The following is a 20,880-nucleotide window of genomic DNA, read 5'->3' on the forward strand; positions in this document are numbered from 1 at the left end:
CTATTTACTAAAGCTGCCCATATGCCTAAAGATTTATTGTCCGTTCTGGCTGGTTGGAATAAAAATCTGGTAATATATGGGGGAAGTAAATGAAAAATTTACCTTTTGCTTCGAAATGCCAGAAAACTGACAAAACGGTTGTTCAGACAAATTGGTTAATTCAAATGGATTTAACCAATTTGTCTGATTGACCATTTTTGTCTGTTTTTCAGTGTTTGGGAGCAAATGGTCAATGTTCATTTGTTCCCATCCATTACCAGATTTTCATTCCAACCAGCCAGATCGGACAATAAAGCTTTAGGTGTATGTGCAGCTTAAGCCTTGGGTGGAGATACAGAGGACAGAGATACAGTACCCACCAACCAGATCCTGTAATTTTTTTAAACACAGTCTGACATGGCAGTTAGACTTTGATTGGCTGGTACTTTATCTCCATCCATGGCTTAGTAAATAGACCCATTCGTTTTGATGGTGCGTTATCACCTTGCACTTATCACTGGTTTATCCCTTCTGCAGGTTAATACATCTGCCCTAGTGCGGTGTAAGGTGCTGTTTGGAGCGAATGAAGCAACAGTGTATGAGAACACAGTTGTATATGTTTTAAAAAAATTTTTTGTCAGAAGCCAATTACCTTACCATTATGATTGTGGGAGGTAACCCAGCGCACACACATGGAGAACGTAAATAACTCCACACTGATAGGGCCTTGGGAATTGACCTCAGTTCTGTGCGGCAGTAATGCTAACCAAACCAATGATACCTATCAGAACTTATCAGACTAAGATGCTTAGCAGCTCTCTTCAGATATAATTTAAGAAATATATTGGGGAGTAGGGCAATTAAGGCCTTCATAATCAATTGAAATCACCACTTAATGTGTGGAGGCTCTTACAAAATTGCACTGTGAGCAGTAACACAGTCGGGAGGTGCAGGGAGAGCACTCCCCAAGCTGAAAATCGTCACCTATTCCAGTCCCAGTGGGATGTCGCCAGGACTGAAGATAATGCTCCATGGTACCTTCCCCCTGGGACTACCTGATTGGCTGTAATTAGCAGGGACCACTTCCAGTGAGAAGTCACTGCTAGGCAGTCCCTGCGGGTGGCAGATTTTACTTGGGGGTGAGCTGCAGTCCTGCAACCCCTAGGTAAAATCCGCCACTGGTAAATAGCATACAGTGAACAGTGTCCCGCATGCACTATAATTTAGTGGTAAGGTCCACTTCCACTGTGTTTTCCACAGTAATGTGTGCGCAGTACTGTTGTGTTGGGAGTTAATCTCTTGTCTTCTGGACTTCCTGCCTTTGGCTCTCCAGTAGACAAGATTTCTGGTCCCTGCACAAGTGTCTGTCTGGAAGAGGCACCACCATATATATTAAGGAATGAACCTTCTGGTACACAATCCCTCCAGCATCTATTGGATAAATCTGGATTCATCTGGCACATAATACCATCTGTACAATACGGAAATTTTCTTTAATGCATATACAGTACCTAAAGGGGCATATTCACTGCAACAAACTTTTTTTTTTTTTTTTTTTTTTTACGGCAACTGAAATTAACGTGTCTAATATGCTGATTACCTTGTCTATGCGCACTACCGATACTCAACCAGTTCAACTGAAAACAGCACTTGCGCGTTGCATTATTTTGGCTGTTAATAGTCGCGTTAAGTGTGGAGGAAAATTAACCTGTACCCCAAAAGAGTACAAAAAAAATTGGATAACAGAATAGATGTGTATTAGTAAGCAAAATGACAATATTTGGGGCTCCTAAAATGTTTCAAATGGATGATTTTTTCTTTTTTAATTTAAGTGAAAAACAAGATTGTTCAAGCAAATTCTTGTTCTAGTTTAATTTGAGTTGCATACAAATGCCTGTAAATTGATTTTTGTATCATGTGAACCACTTATAAAAAAAATGATTAAAAAACACCTGTAACTCCCATCTGCAAGGTTAAAAACACCTGTCCCATCCATACAATGCCCCGACATACCTGTTGCACAGCTCTTGCAGAATATCACCCCCAAAAAAGTCATGTAATTATTGGCCATATTAAGCTAATTAAAAACTGATAAGTGACTAATCAATCAATCAATCAATCATTGAGAGGGGAGGGGGGGGGGGGTGTCCAGGGGTTCTGAAGTTCCAACAATTTTACCTTGAAATAGGGATTTCCAGAAACTTTTTTCGCCTGCTCAGAGTCTGTGTTAAATCCTAATTGAAAATTACCATGACTAATTGAATAACAAAAAAACCTTGTGTCTTTTCAATTGAATTGCAGGTTAATGCGGCTGATTGAATATGCCCCATAGAGCATGTGTTGGCATTAGTGCAGATGTTCTCCACGACCTCTTCATCTAACCATTTCTGGTATCTATTTATTGGTATAATCTATACAATGTTGTTTATGAGATCTGATATGAATCTAAAGCCGGGTACACACTAGACAAGAAAGTAAAAGATATCGCTCAGAAGGGCCAATCTGAACGATATCTTTTCTCTGACGTCCTAGTGGATGCTGGGACTCCGTCAGGACCATGGGGAATAGCGGCTCCGCAGGAGACAGGGCACAAAATTTAAAAGTTTGACCACTAGGTGGTGTGTACTGGCTCCTCCCCCTATGACCCTCCTCCAAGCCTCAGTTAGGTTTTTGTGCCCGTCCGAGCAGGGTGCAATCTAGGTGGCTCTCCTAAAGAGCTGCTTAGAAAAAGTTTGTTAGGTTTTTTATTTTCAGTGAGTCCTGCTGGCAACAGGCTCACTGCAACGAGGGACTTAGGGGAGAAGAAGTGAACTCACCTGCGTGCAGGATGGATTTGCTTCTTAGGCTACTGGACACTAGCTCCAGAGGGACGATCACAGGTACAGCCTGGATGGGTCACCGGAGCCGCGCCGCCGACCCCCTTGCAGATGCCGAATAGAGAAGAGGTCCAGAAACCGGCGGCAGAAGACGTCTCAGTCTTCATGAGGTAGCGCACAGCACTGCAGCTGTGCGCCATTGCTCTCCGCACACTTCACACCAGTGGTCGCTGGGGGGGGCGCCCTGGGCAGCAATGTAATATACCTATTCTGGCTAAAATATATCACATATAGCCCCTGGGGCTATATGGATGTATTTAACCCCTGCCAGGTTCCAAAAAAACCGGGAGAAGAAGCCAGCCGAAAAGGGGGCGGGGCCTATTCTCCTCCGCACACAGCGCCATTTTCCTGCCCAGCTCCGCTGCGAGGAAGGCTCCCAGGACTCTCCCCTGCACTGCACTACAGAAACAGGGTAAAAACAGAGAGGGGGGGCACTTATTGGCGATATTTATAATATTTGAGCTGCTATAAAGGGAACACACTTATTAAGGTTGTCCCTATATATATTTATAGCGCTTGGGTGTGTGCTGGCAAACTCTCCCTCTGTCTCCCCAAAGGGCTAGTGGGGTCCTGTCTTCTATCAGAGCATTCCCTGTGTGTCTGCTGTGTGTCGGTACGTGTGTGTCGACATGTATGAGGACGATGTTGGCGTGGAGGCGGAGCAATTGCCTGTAATGGTGATGTCACCCCCTAGGGAGTCGACACCAGAATGGATGGCTTTGTTTATGGAATTACGGGATAGTGTCAGCACGCTACAAAAGTCGGTTGACGACATGAGACAGCCGGCAAACCAGTTAGTACCTGTCCAGGCGTCTCAGACACCGTCAGGGGCTGTAAAACGCCCTTTACCTCAGTCGGTCGACACAGACCCAGACACTGACACTGAATCCAGTGTCGACGGTGAAGAAACAAACATATTTTCCAGTAGGGCCACACGTTATATGATCACGGCAATGAAGGAGGCTTTGCATATCTCTGATACTGCAAGTACCACAAAAAGGGGTATTATGTGGGGTGTAAAAAAACTACCGATAGTTTTTCCTGAATCAAAGGAACTGAATGAAGTGTGTGATGAAGCGTGGGTTACCCCAGATAGAAAACTGCTAATTTCAAAGAAGTTATTGGCATTATACCCTTTCCCGCCAGAGGTTAGGGCGCGCTGGGAAACACCTCCTAGGGTGGATAAGGCGCTCACACGCTTATCAAAGCAAGTGGCGTTACCGTCTCCTGATACGGCCGCCCTCAAGGATCCAGCTGATAGGAGGCTGGAGAATACATTAAAAAGTATATACACACATACGGGTGTTATACTGAGACCAGCAATCGCCTCAGCCTGGATGTGCAGTGCTGGCGTGGCTTGGTCGGAGTCACTGTCTGAAAATATTGATACCCTGGATAGGGACAGTATTTTACTGACTATAGAGCAGTTAAAGGATGCATTTCTTTATATGCGAGATGCACAGAGAAATATTTGCACTCTGGCATCAAGAGTAAGTGCGATGTCCATATCTGCCAGAAGAAGTTTATGGACGCGCCAGTGGTCAGGTGATGCGGATTCCAAACGACATATGGAAGTATTGCCGTATAAGGGGGAGGAATTATTTGGGGTCGGTCTATCGGATCTGGTGGCCACGGCAACGGCCGGAAAATCCACCTTTTTACCCCAGGTCACCTCCCAGCAGAAAAAGCCGCAGGCTTTTCAGCCGCAGTCCTTTCGTTCCTATAAGAACAAACGAGCAAAAGGACATTCCTATTTGCCCCGAGGCAAAGGAAAGGGTAAGAGACTGCAACAAGCAGCTCCTTCCCAGGAGCAGAAGCCCTCCCCGGCTTCTACAAAGGCGTCAGAATGACGCTGGGACCTTACAAGCAGACTCAGGGGCGGTGGGGGGTCGCCTCAAACATTTCAGCGCACAGTGGGCTCACTCGCAGGTGGACCCCTGGATCCTGCAGGTAGTATCTCAGGGTTACAGGTTGGAATTCGAGAAGTCCCCTCCTCGCCGTTTCCTAAAGTCTGCTTTGCCAACGTCTCCCTCCGACAGGGCGACGGTATTGGAGGCCATTCACAAGCTGTATTCTCAGCAGGTGATAGTCAAGGTACCCCTCCTACACCAAGGGTACCTCAGGTTAGTGGTCCAAAACTGTCATTATCAGTTTCAGACGCTGCCGTTTGGATTGTCCACGGCACCCCGGGTCTTTACCAAGGTAATGGCCGAAATGATGATCCTTCTTCGAAGAGAAGGCGTCTTAATTATCCCTTACTTGGACGATCTCCTGATAAGGGCAAGATCCAGAGAACAGCTGGAGGTCGGAGTAGCACTAACCCAAGTAGTGCTCCAACAACACGGGTGGATTCTGAATTTTCCAAAATCCCAACTGATCCCGACGACACGTCTGTTGTTCCTAGGGATGATTCTGGACACTGTTCAGAAAAAGGTATTTCTTCCGGAGGAGAAAGCCAGGGAGTTATCCGATCTAGTCAGGAACCTCCTAAAACCAGGAAAAGTATCTGTGCATCAATGCACAAGAGTCCTGGGAAAAATGGTAGCTTCTTACGAAGCGATTCCATTCGGCAGATTCCATGCACGAACTTTTCAGTGGGATCTGCTGGACAAATGGTCCGGATCGCATCTGCAGTTGCATCAGCGGATAAAATTGTCCACAAGGACAAGAGTGCTCATCTGTTAGAGGGCCGCAGATTCGGCATACAGAACTGGGTCCTAGTGACCACGGATGCCAGCCTGAGAGGCTGGGGAGCGGTCACACAGGGAAGAAACTTCCAGGGCGTGTGGTCAAGCCTGGAGACGTCTCTTCACATAAATATACTGGAGCTAAGAGCAATCTACAATGCTCTAAGCCTGGCAAAACCTCTGCTTCAGGGTCAGCCGGTGTTGATTCAGTCGGACAACATCACGGCAGTCGCCCACGTAAACAGACAGGGCGGCACAAGAAGCAGGAGGGCAATGGCAGAAGCTGCAAGGATTCTCCGCTGGGCAGAAAATCATGTGTTAGCACTGTCAGCTGTGTTCATCCCGGGAGTGGACAACTGGGAAGCAGACTTCCTCAGCAGACACGATCTGCACCCGGGAGAGTGGGGACTTCATCCAGAAGTCTTCCACATGATTGTGATCCATTGGGAAAGACCAATGGTGGACATGATGGCGTCCCGCCTCAACAAAAAACTGGACAGGTATTGCGCCAGGTCAAGAGACCCTCAGGCAATAGCTGTAGACGCTCTGGTAACACCATGGGTGTACCAGTCAGTGTATGTGTTTCCTCCTCTGCCTCTCATACCAAAAGTACTGAGAATTATACGGCAAAGGGGAGTAAGAACGATACTCGTGGCTTCGGATTGGCCAAGAAGAACTTGGTACCCGGAACTTCAGGAGATGCTCACGGAAGATCCGTGGCCTCTACCTCTAAGACGGGACCTGCTTCAGCAGGGACCGTGTCTATTCCAAGACTTACCGTGGCTGCGTTTGACGGCATGGCGGTTGAACGCCGAATCCTAAGGGAAAAAGGCATTCCGGAAGAGGTCATCCCTACCCTGGTAAAAGCCAGGAAGGAGGTGACTGCAAAACATTATCACCGCATTTGGAGAAAATATGTTGCGTGGTGTGAGGCCAGGAAGGCCCAGACGGAGGAATTTCAACTGGGTCGATTCCTACATTTCCTGCAAACAGGATTGTCTATGGGCCTCAAATTTAGGGTCCATTAAGGTTCAAATTTCGGCCCTGTCGATTTTCTTCCAGAAAGAATTGGCTTCAGTTCCTGAAGCCCAGACTTTTGTAAAAGGAGTACTACATATACAGCCCCCGGTTGTGCCCCCAGTGGCACCGTGGGATCTTAATGTAGTTTTGGATTTTCTCAAATCCCATTGGTTTGAGCCACTCAAATCGGTGGATTTGAAATATCTTACATGGAAAGTAACCATGCTACTGGCCCTGGCTTCAGCCAGGAGAGTGTCAGAATTGGCGGCTTTATCGTATAAAAGCCCATATCTGATTTTCCATTCGGACAGGGCAGAACTGCGGACGCGTCCTCACTTTCTGCCTAAGGTGGTTTCAGCGTTTCACCTGAACCAGCCTATTGTGGTGCCTGCGGCTACTAGCGATTTGGAGGATTCCAAGTTGCTGGACGTTGTCAGAGCATTGAAAATATATATTTCAAGGACGGCTGGAGTCAGAAAATCTGACTCGCTGTTTATACTGTATGCACCCAACAAGCTGGGTGCTCCTGCTTCTAAGCAGACGATTGCTCGTTGGATTTGTAGCACAATTCAACTTGCACATTCTGTGGCAGGCCTGCCACAGCCTAAATCTGTCAAGGCCCATTCCACAAGGAAGGTGGGCTCATCTTGGGCGGCTGCCCGAGGGGTCTCGGCATTACAACTCTGCCGAGCAGCTACGTGGTCAGGGGAGAACACGTTTGTAAAATTCTACAAATTTGATACCCTGGCTAAGGAGGACCTGGAGTTCTCTCATTCGGTGCTGCAGAGTCATCCGCACTCTCCCACCCGTTTGGGAGCTTTGGTATAATCCCCATGGTCCTGACGGAGTCCCAGCATCCACTAGGACGTCAGAGAAAATAAGATTTTACTTACCGATAAATCTATTTCTCGTAGTCCGTAGTGGATGCTGGGCGCCCATCCCAAGTGCGGATTGTCTGCAATACTTGTACATAGTTATTGTTACAAAAAAATCGGGTTGTTATTGTTGTGAGCCGTCTGTTCAGAGGCTCCTACGTTTGTCATACTGTTAACTGGGTTCAGATCACAAGTTGTACGGTGTGATTGGTGTGGCTGGTATGAGTCTTACCCGGGATTCAAAATCCTTCCTTATTGTGTACGCTCGTCCGGGCACAGTATCCTAACTGAGGCTTGGAGGAGGGTCATAGGGGGAGGAGCCAGTACACACCACCTAGTGGTCAAACTTTTAAATTTTGTGCCCTGTCTCCTGCGGAGCCGCTATTCCCCATGGTCCTGACGGAGTCCCAGCATCCACTACGGACTACGAGAAATAGATTTATCGGTAAGTAAAATCTTATTTTACTATCTCCTCTAGTGTGTACACTCAACATCGCTAACAATGTGCACTCCTGCGCATTGTTAACGACCCCCTCCCTCGTCTGAACAGTTCAGACAAAGGGAGGACCTCGTTAACGAGAGCCATGCTGCAGCCCCCGCGCCCCCCCCTTCCCGTCACTCCCTCCCCACCGGCAACAGCAAGTGTGCATGCATTTGCCGATGCCAGGTCCCTGCCGCAGCCAATATCGCCGGGTACACACATCGGCTAGTGTGTACCCGGCTTAAGTCTGTGGTTCCCAAACGTGGTCCCCAAGGCACCCCAGGTTTTAAGGATATCCATAGTTAAGCACAGGTGACTTAAATAGTACCTCAGTCAGTTTGGTTATTATTATTATTATTATCCTTTATTTATATGGCGCCATAAGGGTTCCGCAGCGCTCAGTTACAGAGTACATAAACAAATAATCAAACATGAAAACAGCAACTTACAGTTGATGCCAGTATAGGACAAGTACAGGATAAATAAACATAGTTACATCAGCAGATGACACTGGAATAAGTATCAGGTGGCAGAAGACTGATGGATTTGGTGCAGTTGAAGATTATTAAAGTAAGAAAGGATAAGCACATAAGGGAAGATATCTGTGCACAAGTACACTGTAGAAATATCCCTGAAACCTGGACTGTCGGGGGGGTCTTGAGGACCACAATTGGGAACCACTGGTCAAAGTAATAACATGTAGATTGGACTACATTTGTAACACCTTATTATGTGAACAATAGCCATAGTCTGTCTCTCTCTATGGTTCTGTTAGAACAAGGCCGGATTAAGGGCCACATGGGCCTGGGACTGGCTGTGTATACCTCCTATACTATTTACCCAAATGTCTCTAAATACATAAAAAGAAAAAATTACGAATTTTGTGAGAAAACTACAAATACAGTAATTCTAGAGTTAAGGTGACTGGTCTATTTTATGTGAGGCCTGGAGCTGTTGCTCCATCCACTCCATTGTTTATCTGGCCCAGGATTTCTAGACATGTAAAATGAGTACTGTTTATCTGTCTGTGCAGCAGCGCTTTTATCTCCGTTTCTTTCCGATATGGCCACTACCCTTTGCTTGGCAGTACCTCAGCCTCTCTGACACTTCCATGCAGAAATGCTGTCTGTAACTGAGGCATTGTGGCACAGCTTACACTCCTACAATCTCCCCCACCCACTCTGGCTCTCTGGGAACATTGGCAGCTTCGATTTCCCCTACATACAAAGCCATGCCCTTCCAAGCCACAGAGATCAGACACCAGCGGATTAAGCGTCCGTCCTGGAAAAGAAGCCCTCACGCTGAGGTGAAATAGCTGTAGTTTGTAAGTGAGCGGACGTATTAAATGGAGCAGCAGGCGTTCCTTAGATGCCCATTTGACGATTGTCAAACACCCCCTGTGGGGAGGCAGAATGCAACATGTCAGGTTCTTTACTCTTCTCTTTCTGCAGCCGTGCAGGACGCAGGCGCTTTTCTTGTCAGTATGCAGTGGCGGCTGGCCAAAACTTGGTACAAAAAGCTTGCCTTCTCATCTGCATCAGAGGAGGGAGACTAAGGGCAGAGCACACAGCGGGAGAAATCAAACACTTGCCTCCGGTGCCCACTGCGATTTCCAAACCCCTGCTCTAGCAAAGAGGGCAACAGTGGATTAGAATTTCCTTTAAGAAGGCCAAGTAAACTGTGTCCAATTCACACTATTTGGTCAGCATACACCTTTGTCGTGTATCCAGATTTGTAGTTATTGTCTAGTCAAAGCTTTTCCATCCCTCAGGTAGAGAGCCCAATAAATAAAATTGAATATAGAGTGTTACCAGATCAAGTCTCACTGCTTATTAAGAATGTGGGAGGAGACATGCAAAATAGAGCACTCATTCAGTGACTGGGGTTTTGTTTCCCCCATAATGCTCTATTATTCCAAATCGGGCACCAATTAGCATGCAAATCCTGCGAGAGCCTTGTTTTTGGAAAGCTACTTAAATGTTACTGTGCTCTTCTATAAACCAATACTAATTATTCCCCTCATTACAGTAAGGAGCAGTGTGCACATATATAATGTTCATCACCTCACCACTTGACTATTTTTTATGAGCTCAGACATTTATAACCAGGACCCGAACTATATGTTTGAAGCCACCCTAATACAGGGATTCCCAACCACTGTCCTCAAGGCACACTAACAGTCCACGTTTTAGTGATATCCATGCTTGAGATAGTACTGAGGTACTAATTGAGCTAGCAACCTGTGCCCAAGTATGGCTATCCTTAAAATCTGTACTGTTAGTGTGCCTTGAGGGCCATGTTTTGGGAACCCCCTGCCCTAATATACCAACAGCGATTATAAAGTATGGTACAGTTTAAGGCATAGTTTCCCAAACTTCGCCATTACAGTCCAGTATTTAAGGATATCCATACTTGAGCACAGGTGATTTAATCAGTACCTCAATCAATTTGATTTAACCATATGGATTTAAGCATGGGTATCCTTAACAACTTGCCTGGCATGGTCGCATCAGATGCGACCACACCAAGCTGGGCTGTCCTTGACATGTTTGTATCTGATGCGACCAGTCAGAAAGCGCACTGTACAGCTGCAGGAAGAAAATCTTCCCGCAGCTGCCGTTCTAAAGAGGTACCTCACGTTTATTTAATGTTACCTAAATGAGAGTATTTTTCTAAATGTCAATTAGTAATTTAAACAAGACTACACAATAGAATTGTACAGTATCAAAGCACGTGTCCCAATGACCGCACACCAAACATGGGAGTACAGTGTACCTGGACGAATGCCTACCTTTGGTGTCTATCAGTAATTGTTTATAGTGGGTGCAGATGTAAAGTCTGTGGGGACTTACAGCTTCCTAATGGTTCACACCGTCACACTCCTTAGGTGGTGCATCCGTTTTGAATGAGGCTATATACGATGCCTATGTTGGACCCCATAAAGCACCCTCAGAGAGGCCCAAGTTTTTCCAGTGGTTCTATATTCAGACCTGCAGCATTCATTGCTGGCATGGGATAAATGTTAATGTTCCCTACCCATACACTAAGGATTTTCCATGTATCTTCCACTTTGGCCTGTATGTGATAATAAAAGGCACTTCACATAGTTTCATCATTAACCTTGCACTTATCCTGCTCTGCCCCTCAAGTGTCTTGCATTGGTCCTGCAGGAAATGATGGGCCAAACCAATAAATAAAAGCAGAACACATATTTCAAAGTATAAACTAGTGCCACATATTTTGAGATATTACTGGAGATTACAACTACACAGGACATTGCAGGGACTGAGAGAAGGGGCCCTCCCCTGGCTCCTACCACCAATACCATACCTCCCATCTGTCCAGATTTTTGCGGGACTGTCCCGCTGTCCCACCCGTGGGCTGCAGTGTCCCGCAATGGGGAAGAGCGGTCAGTTTGGAGGCTCCTGCACTCGCTGCTCTACTTAGCAGAGCAGCAGTAAATAGACGCTTTGTGCATGAGCACAGCGTCTATTCAGTGAAGATAGAGGGACTTTTAGTGACAGTAAAAGGGGGCGTGACTGCGATCGTGGCACTGCCATGAGACCACGCCCCTTTCATTTACTTCACACCCCTTTTATGGGTGTGACCTAAATAGTGTGCAATGAGTAGGGAGGACTTTCTAAAAATAAGCCTTCTCTGCATATCAGCCCTCTGTTAATCGTTCCTGGAGGTCTGCGGTTCTCCACTTATAGGGTAGGGGTGGGGGGCTGTCTATTTTGTCAGTCCCAGGCCACACAATTTCTGATGGCAGCCCTGGGTGTGTCAAATGCACTGAGTTATCCAATAAGCTTTCATATGTTACAGAGAGAATGCCCTGGAGAAAATATATTTCTTGTAGTGCCCTCTCATCAATACATTTTGGGTCAGACAGATTGCTGCATTACAAAGCGGTTGTATCAGGTTAACTAGCAAGGGGATTTATGCTGCTTTGTTCTAGTGTATCAATAGCCTACATACACTGAATGAAGCCATTTTCAGAATACAGCCTATCTATTAATTAGGAATTAGAAACTGGTTCTTAGTGAATTGGCAAGACACATTCTAATCACTATTGGCGGGCCAATAAAATGGCTTTAGCCATGAGGTATAGGTGATAAATATATTATATGGGTAAATGGAGCGATACCCTGCTTTGCCTTCCCTGCACAAAGTGTGGCCAGACCTCAGAATCAATGAGCCAGGACTCACTTTACTCAAATGTTGCATGAACCATAAATATATAAATCTGTATCCAGGTACCATGGAGAGTTTGAGGTTTGTATATTGTGGCCAGACACAGAGGTTCTCAGACACAGTAATATGTCACTGTTCTTGGGATGCTAACCAGATGGCGGTATAACTACTGTATGTGTGAGAGTAACCAAGAAGCTTACCATAGTCTTTCTTACAGTACTTTTTCATGTTGATCTTTAGCTTCCCTTTTGATGCCTTGCAATATGTTTCACAATCTATGGAGAGAAAGAATACCATAAGGTGTTAACATGTTTCTCACACTCAATAACGGGGCTATCCAATTAGCAGGAAGGAAGTTCGACGCCGGCACTTATCTGAGGTCCAGAAAAAAAATCCCTGATAAGTGCCCTGTTTTCACTATCGCAGCTGCAAAAAACACAAAGGTCTGGGAACTTATACTGGATAATATGTGGTTTCACCCCAAAACAGAACATTTTTCGGAAGAAAAAACTGTCTACAATTGAATTGGCCGGAAAAAAAAATTGGTCAAAAAAATCACGGTAAAAACTGGGGGGTTTTCTCACCCCAAAATTTCGGAGCTCTTTCAATTCCCTCCCAAATATTAATAACTTTTTACATGTATTCAAGTAGATATTGTTTTCTTTTGCTATGAGAATGTCTGACAAAATGTTTTATTTATCCATTAGCTGTTGTCACTTTTGTATATACACAGCACGGATTCTCACTTTTACTTACACATACAGTACAGAGTCTCTCACTTTTACTTACACATACGCTACAGTAAGGATTTTCACTTTTACATGTACGCATACAGCACGGGTTCTCACTTTTATACGTACACTTATGTATACAGCACAGGTTCTAACTCTTATATGTTCTCATTTTTATACGTACATTTATGTATACAGCACGGTTTCTCACTTTTACAAGTACACCTATGCATACAGCATGGGTTCTCACTTTTCTATGTACACATGCATACAGCACGGGTTCTCACTTTTATAAGTACACCTATGTATACAGCACGGTTTCTCACTTTTATAAGTACACCTATGTATACAGCACGGGTTCTCACTTTTCTATGTACACATGCATACAGCACGGGTTCTCACTTTTATAAGTACACCTATGTATACAGCACGGTTTCTCACTTTTATAAGTACACCTATGTATACAGCACGGTTTCTCACTTTTATAAGTACACCTATGCATACAGCACTGGTTCTCACTTGTATAAGTACACCTATGCATACAGCATGGAGTCTCACTTTTCTACGTACTCTTGCGCATACAGCACGGGTTCTCACTTTTCTACGTACACTTATGCATATAGCACGGGTTCTCACTTTTAGAAGTACACCTATTTATACAGCACAGTTTCTCACTTTTATAAGTACACCTATGCATACAGCACTGGTTCTCACTTTTATAAGTACACCTATGTATACAGCACTGGTTCTCCCTTTTATACGTACACCTTTGTATACAGCACTGGTTCTCACTTTTATAAGTACACCTATGCATACAGCACTGGTTCTCACTTTTATACGTACACCTTTGTATACAGCACTGGTTCTCACTTTTATACGTACACCTTTGTATACAGCACTGGTTCTCACTTTTATAAGTACACCTATGCATACAGCACGGGTTCTCACTTTTATAAGTACACCTATGCATACAGCACTGGTTCTCACTTTTATACATACACTTACGCATACAGCACTGGTTCTCACTTTTATAAGTACACCTATGCATACAGCACTGGTTCTCACTTTTATACGTACACTTACGCATACAGCACGGGGTCTCACTTTTATAAGTACACCTATGCATACAGCACGGGGTCTCACTTTTATAAGTACACCTATGCATACAGCACTGGTTCTCACTTTTATACATACACTTACGCATACAGCACTGGTTCTCACTTTTATAAGTACACCTATGCATACAGCACTGGTTCTCACTTTTATACGTACACTTACGCATACAGCACGGGGTCTCACTTTTATAAGTACACCTATGTATACAGCACGGTTTCTCACTTTTATAAGTACACCTATGTATACAGCACGGTTTCTCACTTTTATAAGTACACCTATGCATACAGCACTGGTTCTCACTTGTATAAGTACACCTATGCATACAGCATGGAGTCTCACTTTTCTACGTACTCTTGCGCATACAGCACGGGTTCTCACTTTTCTACGTACACTTATGCATATAGCACGGGTTCTCACTTTTAGAAGTACACCTATTTATACAGCACAGTTTCTCACTTTTATAAGTACACCTATGCATACAGCACTGGTTCTCACTTTTATAAGTACACCTATGTATACAGCACTGGTTCTCCCTTTTATACGTACACCTTTGTATACAGCACTGGTTCTCACTTTTATAAGTACACCTATGCATACAGCACTGGTTCTCACTTTTATACGTACACCTTTGTATACAGCACTGGTTCTCACTTTTATACGTACACCTTTGTATACAGCACTGGTTCTCACTTTTATAAGTACACCTATGCATACAGCACGGGTTCTCACTTTTATAAGTACACCTATGCATACAGCACTGGTTCTCACTTTTATACATACACTTACGCATACAGCACTGGTTCTCACTTTTATAAGTACACCTATGCATACAGCACTGGTTCTCACTTTTATACGTACACTTACGCATACAGCACGGGGTCTCACTTTTATAAGTACACCTATGCATACAGCACGGGGTCTCACTTTTATAAGTACACCTATGCATACAGCACTGGTTCTCACTTTTATACATACACTTACGCATACAGCACTGGTTCTCACTTTTATAAGTACACCTATGCATACAGCACTGGTTCTCACTTTTATACGTACACTTACGCATACAGCACGGGGTCTCACTTTTATAAGTACACCTATGCATACAGCACGGGGTCTCACTTTTATAAGTACACCTATGCATACAGCACTGGTTCTCACTTTTATACATACACTTACGCATACAGCACTGGTTCTCACTTTTATAAGTACACCTATGCATACAGCACTGGTTCTCACTTTTATACGTACACTTACGCATACAGCACGGGGTCTCACTTTTATAAGTACACCTATGCATACAGCACGGGGTCTCACTTTTATAAGTACACCTATGCATACAGCACTGGTTCTCACTTTTATACATACACTTACGCATACAGCACTGGTTCTCACTTTTATAAGTACACCTATGCATACAGCACTGGTTCTCACTTTTATACGTACACTTACGCATACAGCACGGGGTCTCACTTTTATAAGTACACCTATGCATACAGCACGGGGTCTCACTTTTATAAGTACACCTATGCATACAGCACTGATTCTCACTTTTCTACGTACTCTTGCGCATACAGCACGGGTTCTCACTTTTCTACGTACACTTATGCATATAGCACGGGTTCTCACTTTTAGAAGTACACCTATTTATACAGCACAGTTTCTCACTTTTATAAGTACACCTATGCATTGAGCACTGGTTCTCACTTTTATACGTAGACCTATACATACAGCACGGGTTCTCACTTTTGTAAGTACACCTATGTATACAGCACAGTTTCTCACTTTTATAAGTACACCTATGCATACAGCACAGGGTCTCACTTTTCTACGTACTCTTACGCATACAGCACGAGTTCTCACTTTTCTACGTACACACGCATACAGCACTGGTTCTCACTTGTATAAGTTCACCTATGCATAAAGCACGGGGTCTCACTTTTCTACGTACTCTTACGCATACAGCACGGGTTCTCACTTTTCTACGTACACCTATGCATACAGCACGGGTTCTCACTTTTATAAGTACACCTATGTATACAGCACTGGTTCTCACTTTTATACGTACACCTATGCATACAGCACTGGTTCTCACTTTTATAAGTACACCTATGCATACAGCACTGGTTCTCACTTTTATACGTACACCTATGTATACAGCACTGGTTCTCACTTTTATAAGTACACCTATGCATACAGCACTGGTTCTCACTTTTATAAGTACACCTATGCATACAGCACTGGTTCTCACTTTTATACGTACACCTATGTATACAGCACTGGTTCTCACTTTTATAAGTACACCTATGCATACAGCACTGGTTCTCACTTTTATAAGTACACCTATGTATACAGCACTGGTTCTCACTTTTATAAGTACACCTATGCATACAGCACTGGTTCTCACTTTTATAAGTACACCTATGCATACAGCACTGGTTCTCACTTTTATACGTACACCTATGTATACAGCACTGGTTCTCACTTTTATAAGTACACCTATGCATACAGCACTGGTTCTCACTTTTATAAGTACACCTATGCATACAGCACTGGTTCTCACTTTTATAAGTACACCTATGCATACAGCACTGGTTCTCACTTTTATACGTACACCTATGTATACAGCACTGGTTCTCACTTTTATAAGTACACCTATGCATACAGCACTGGTTCTCACTTTTATACGTACACCTATGTATACAGCACTGGTTCTCACTTTTATAAGTACACCTATGCATACAGCACTGGTTCTCACTTTTATAAGTACACCTATGCATACAGCACTGGTTCTCACTTTTATACGTACACCTATGTATACAGCACTGGTTCTCACTTTTATAAGTACACCTATGCATACAGCACTGGTTCTCACTTTTATACGTACACCTATGTATACAGCACTGGTTCTCACTTTTATAAGTACACCTATGCATACAGCACTGGTTCTCACTTTTATACGTACACCTATGTATACAGCACTGGTTCTCACTTTTATAAGTACACCTATGCATACAGCACTGGTTCTCACTTTTATACGTACACCTATGTATACAGCACTGGTTCTCACTTTTATAAGTACACCTATGCATACAGCACTGGTTCTCACTTTTATACGTACACCTATGTATACAGCACTGGTTCTCACTTTTATAAGTACACCTATGCATACAGCACTGGTTCTCACTTTTATAAGTACACCTATGCATACAGCACTGGTTCTCACTTTTATACGTACACCTATGTATACAGCACTGGTTCTCACTTTTATAAGTACACCTATGCATACAGCACTGGTTCTCACTTTTATACGTACACCTATGTATACAGCACTGGTTCTCACTTTTATAAGTACACCTATGCATACAGCACTGGTTCTCACTTTTATACGTACACCTTTGTATACAGCACTGGTTCTCACTTTTATACGTACACCTTTGTATACAGCACTGGTTCTCACTTTTATAAGTACACCTATGCATACAGCACTGGTTCTCACTTTTATATGTACACTTACGCATACAGCACGGGGTCTCACTTTTATACGTACACCTATGCATACAGCACGGGGTCTCACTTTTATAAGTACACCTATGCATACAGCACTGGTTCTCACTTTTCTACATACACTTACGCATACAGCACTAGTTCTCACTTTTATAAGTACACCTATGCATACAGCACGGGGTCTCACTTTTCTACATACACTTATGCATACAGCACCGGTTCTCACTTTTATAAGTACACCTATGCATACAGCACGGGTTCTCACTTTAATATGTACACTTTTGCATACAGCACTGACTTCCAATGTTAAACCATAGGTGTTCTGGAATCAAAGTTTTGTAACCAATGTCGGTACTATTGCCTGGGTGGGTTGCAACTAGCCAAGTATTAGTTGATTTACCGACAGACACAGTGTAGACGGTCATAATCCTGACAGCCATTGACCGACAGTCAAAATACCGGCATGGTCAAAATGGACTTGTTCATACTTTACCATCCCAGTGGACCTGGAGGGGGAACATAATAGTGTACCGAGCGCAGCAAAGCTGTGTGCCATGCGAGGGGATGCGGTACACTTAGACAGTGTCAATGCCGATCTAGGTCAACATTGACACAGAAAACCCCAGAAAAACTCATGCCTGTATTTCAAATGTCGGTATTCTATGTCAGCATTTTGAACATGTCGGCATAATGAGTGTCTATTTTGACCATTTCAGTATTTTGACTGTAGGTCAATGGCTGTCGGGATTATGACCGCCTGTACTGTGTCAGTCGGTAAATGATACTGAACCCCTGCTACAGTTTATGCATGATCTGCTCTGTCCTTAACTACATGTTGTGCGGAAACTCTAGTAAATCGTATTATATATCACTATTATCATAATTTGAGCCGCTGGCTAAGTGAAGGGCCCCGGAACCACCCCCGCATTTGCCTATGAATGCATACCTCCCAACTGTCCCGATTTTTGCGTGACAGTCCAGTTTTTTTGGACACTGTCCCGCTGTCCCACCCGTGGGCTGCAGTGTCACGTGGTGGTTGAGGGGCAGTTTTAGGGCTCCTGTCACTAAGCAGAGCAGCGGTGATTAGATGCTGTGCATGCCACAGAGAATTGGGTATGCCCCCACAGTGATGGACATAGGAGGCGTGGCTTGCGACCACAACATTACCACAAAGCCACGCCCATTCTTCCAGAGGTCATGCTCCCTTTATGGGAGCGCGCACGGCTTCGCCGTGCATGAGTCCCGAATCTCTGAAGATGACAGTTGGGAGGTATGTGAATGCATATATACAGGTTGAGTATCCCTTATCCAAAATGCTTGGGACAAGAAGTATTTTGGATATCGGATTTTTCCGTATTTTGGAATAATTGCATACCATAATGAGATATCATGGTGATGGGACCTAAGTCTAATCACAGAATGCATTAATGCTTCGTATACACCTTGGCCCTCATTCCGAGTTGATCGCTAGCTAGCTGCTTTTAGCAGCAGTGCAAACGCTAAGCCGCCACCCTCTGGGAGTGTATCTTAGCAGAAGTGCGAACGAAAGGATCACAGCATTGCTACAAAAAAAGATTGTGCAGTTTCTGAGCAGCTCGAGACTTACTCCTAGCTAGCGAACACTTCAGTCTGTTTAGTTCCTGTTTTGACGTCACAAACACGCCCTGCGTTCGGCCAGCCACTCCCCCGTTTCCCCAGCCACTCCTGCGTTTTTATCTGGCACGCCTGCGTTTTTCAGCACACTCCCCGAAAACGCTCAGTTACCACCCAGAAACACCCACTTCCTGTCAATCACTCAACGATCAGCAGTGCGACTGAAAAGCGTCGCTAGACCTTGTGTGAAACTGCATCGGCTTTTGTTAAAGTACATCGCGCGTGCGCACTGCGCATCATACGCATGTGCAGAATTGCCGATTTTTTTGCCTGATCGCTGCGCTGCGAACGAAAACAGCTTGCGATCAACTCGGAATGACCCCCCTTATACACACAGCCTGAAGGTCTTATAATTCAATATTTGTAATAACTTTGTGTATTAAACAAAGTTTGTGTACATTGAGCCATCAGAAAACAAAGGTTTCATTATCTCACTCAAAAAAATCCGTATTTCGGAATATTTGGATATGGGATACTCAACCTGTAGTACATGTTCTGCTACCAAAGATCTTATGTTATGTTTCTTTGGTTCTCTCACATATGTTCTATTTTGTAATGTTGCAGAGGGAAATTAAATATGTACTTCTGTAAACAAGCTTTTATTGTGTAGATATAAGTTAACTGCCACCTCACATTATTCTCTCCAGTGCTGGTATGTGTCATTTGTAAGACTTGATTTAACGCATGCTGTGTTTCTTTTATGTAAAACAGGAGTGAAGTATGTCTAGCAGAGTCTGCCCTTACTGTGTTTAGGATTTAAGGGGTGATGTTATATGCAGCGGTCTCTAAATCTCTCTGCTTGCTTTACGTTGCCATAGCAACTCCATGAGCATGCTCACAGATCTAGAATGTAAATAATGCTGTTTACTGTCACCTCACAATAGGCCTGTGTACTTTAGTTTAGCTTATACATACACTGTATAAAGCCTGCAACAGCATTATATGGAGCATTTTAAAACACTATGGGGAGATTTATCAACACATCAGCTTCTTATGCCCTTTCACACTGAGCGAAGAACCCAGGTAAACTGGTTTGAACGGGCCTGACCCGGGACTGTGCAGCGGTCTGAAAGGGGTAAGTACATCTGAAACCCGGCTCCAACCACTGTACAGTATCCTGGGTTGGATATGGTTTAAAGCTGGGCTTGAGTGTGAAAGTGGCATAACTGTTTTTCAAGCACTGGGGTAGATATACTAAGCCATGGAAAGTGATAAAGTGGAAAGAGATAAAATAACAGCCAATCAGCTTTCAACTGTCATTTTACAAACACAGCCTGCAGCATGGCAGTTAGGAGATGACTGGATGGTACTTTATCTCTCTCCATGGGCCGGAGATAGTTTGGCCGGCAACACGCACCTCCGGCTAACTTGGATGCCAATGCATCCGGCCCCAAGGCTTAGTACATCTCTTCAAATGATTGTCTGTAAAATGACAGGAGCTAACTGGTTGGTACTTTAACTCTCCATATGGCCCAAATGTATAAGCCTTAACAAGAGATAAAGTGGACACGGATAAAGGGGGAGATGTACTAAGCAGTGGTATAAGTGGAGAAGTAAGCCAGTGGAGAAGTTGGCCATGGCAACCAATCAGCTGCTCTATATACTTTTATAGCATGCAAATTATAAATGTTACGTTAATTGGAAACTTCTCCACTGGCTCACTTCTCCACTTTTATCACTGCTTAGTACATGGGGCAGATGTATTAAGCCTGGAGAAGTGACAAAGCAGTGATAAGAGCAAGGTGATAACCCACCAGCGATCAG

General features: G+C 44.2%; 1 protein-coding gene and 1 long non-coding RNA gene across 8 annotated transcripts in view; one reads left to right on the forward strand and one right to left on the reverse strand.

Annotated features, from left to right (window-relative positions):
• The window catches only part of NTN1 (netrin 1), a 475,394-nt gene that overhangs the window by 17,056 nt on the left and 437,458 nt on the right, over nt 1–20,880 (reverse strand). For all 7 annotated transcript variants that reach the window (XM_063961056.1, XM_063961055.1, XM_063961054.1 and 4 more), the window contains one exon: nt 12,313–12,387. In XM_063961056.1, the coding sequence (XP_063817126.1) occupies nt 12,313–12,387 (75 nt within the window). The remainder of the gene's footprint in view (nt 1–12,312; nt 12,388–20,880) is intronic.
• The window catches only part of LOC135056193 (uncharacterized), a 67,683-nt gene continuing 66,815 nt past the window's right edge, over nt 20,013–20,880 (forward strand). Inside the window, exon 1 of the long non-coding RNA XR_010243922.1 lies at nt 20,013–20,191. This is a non-coding gene — a long non-coding RNA (uncharacterized LOC135056193). The remainder of the gene's footprint in view (nt 20,192–20,880) is intronic.

The sequence above is a fragment of the Pseudophryne corroboree genome, chromosome 3 (assembly GCF_028390025.1).
Source record: "Pseudophryne corroboree isolate aPseCor3 chromosome 3, aPseCor3.hap2, whole genome shotgun sequence".
Classification (NCBI taxonomy): Eukaryota; Metazoa; Chordata; class Amphibia; order Anura; family Myobatrachidae; genus Pseudophryne; species Pseudophryne corroboree.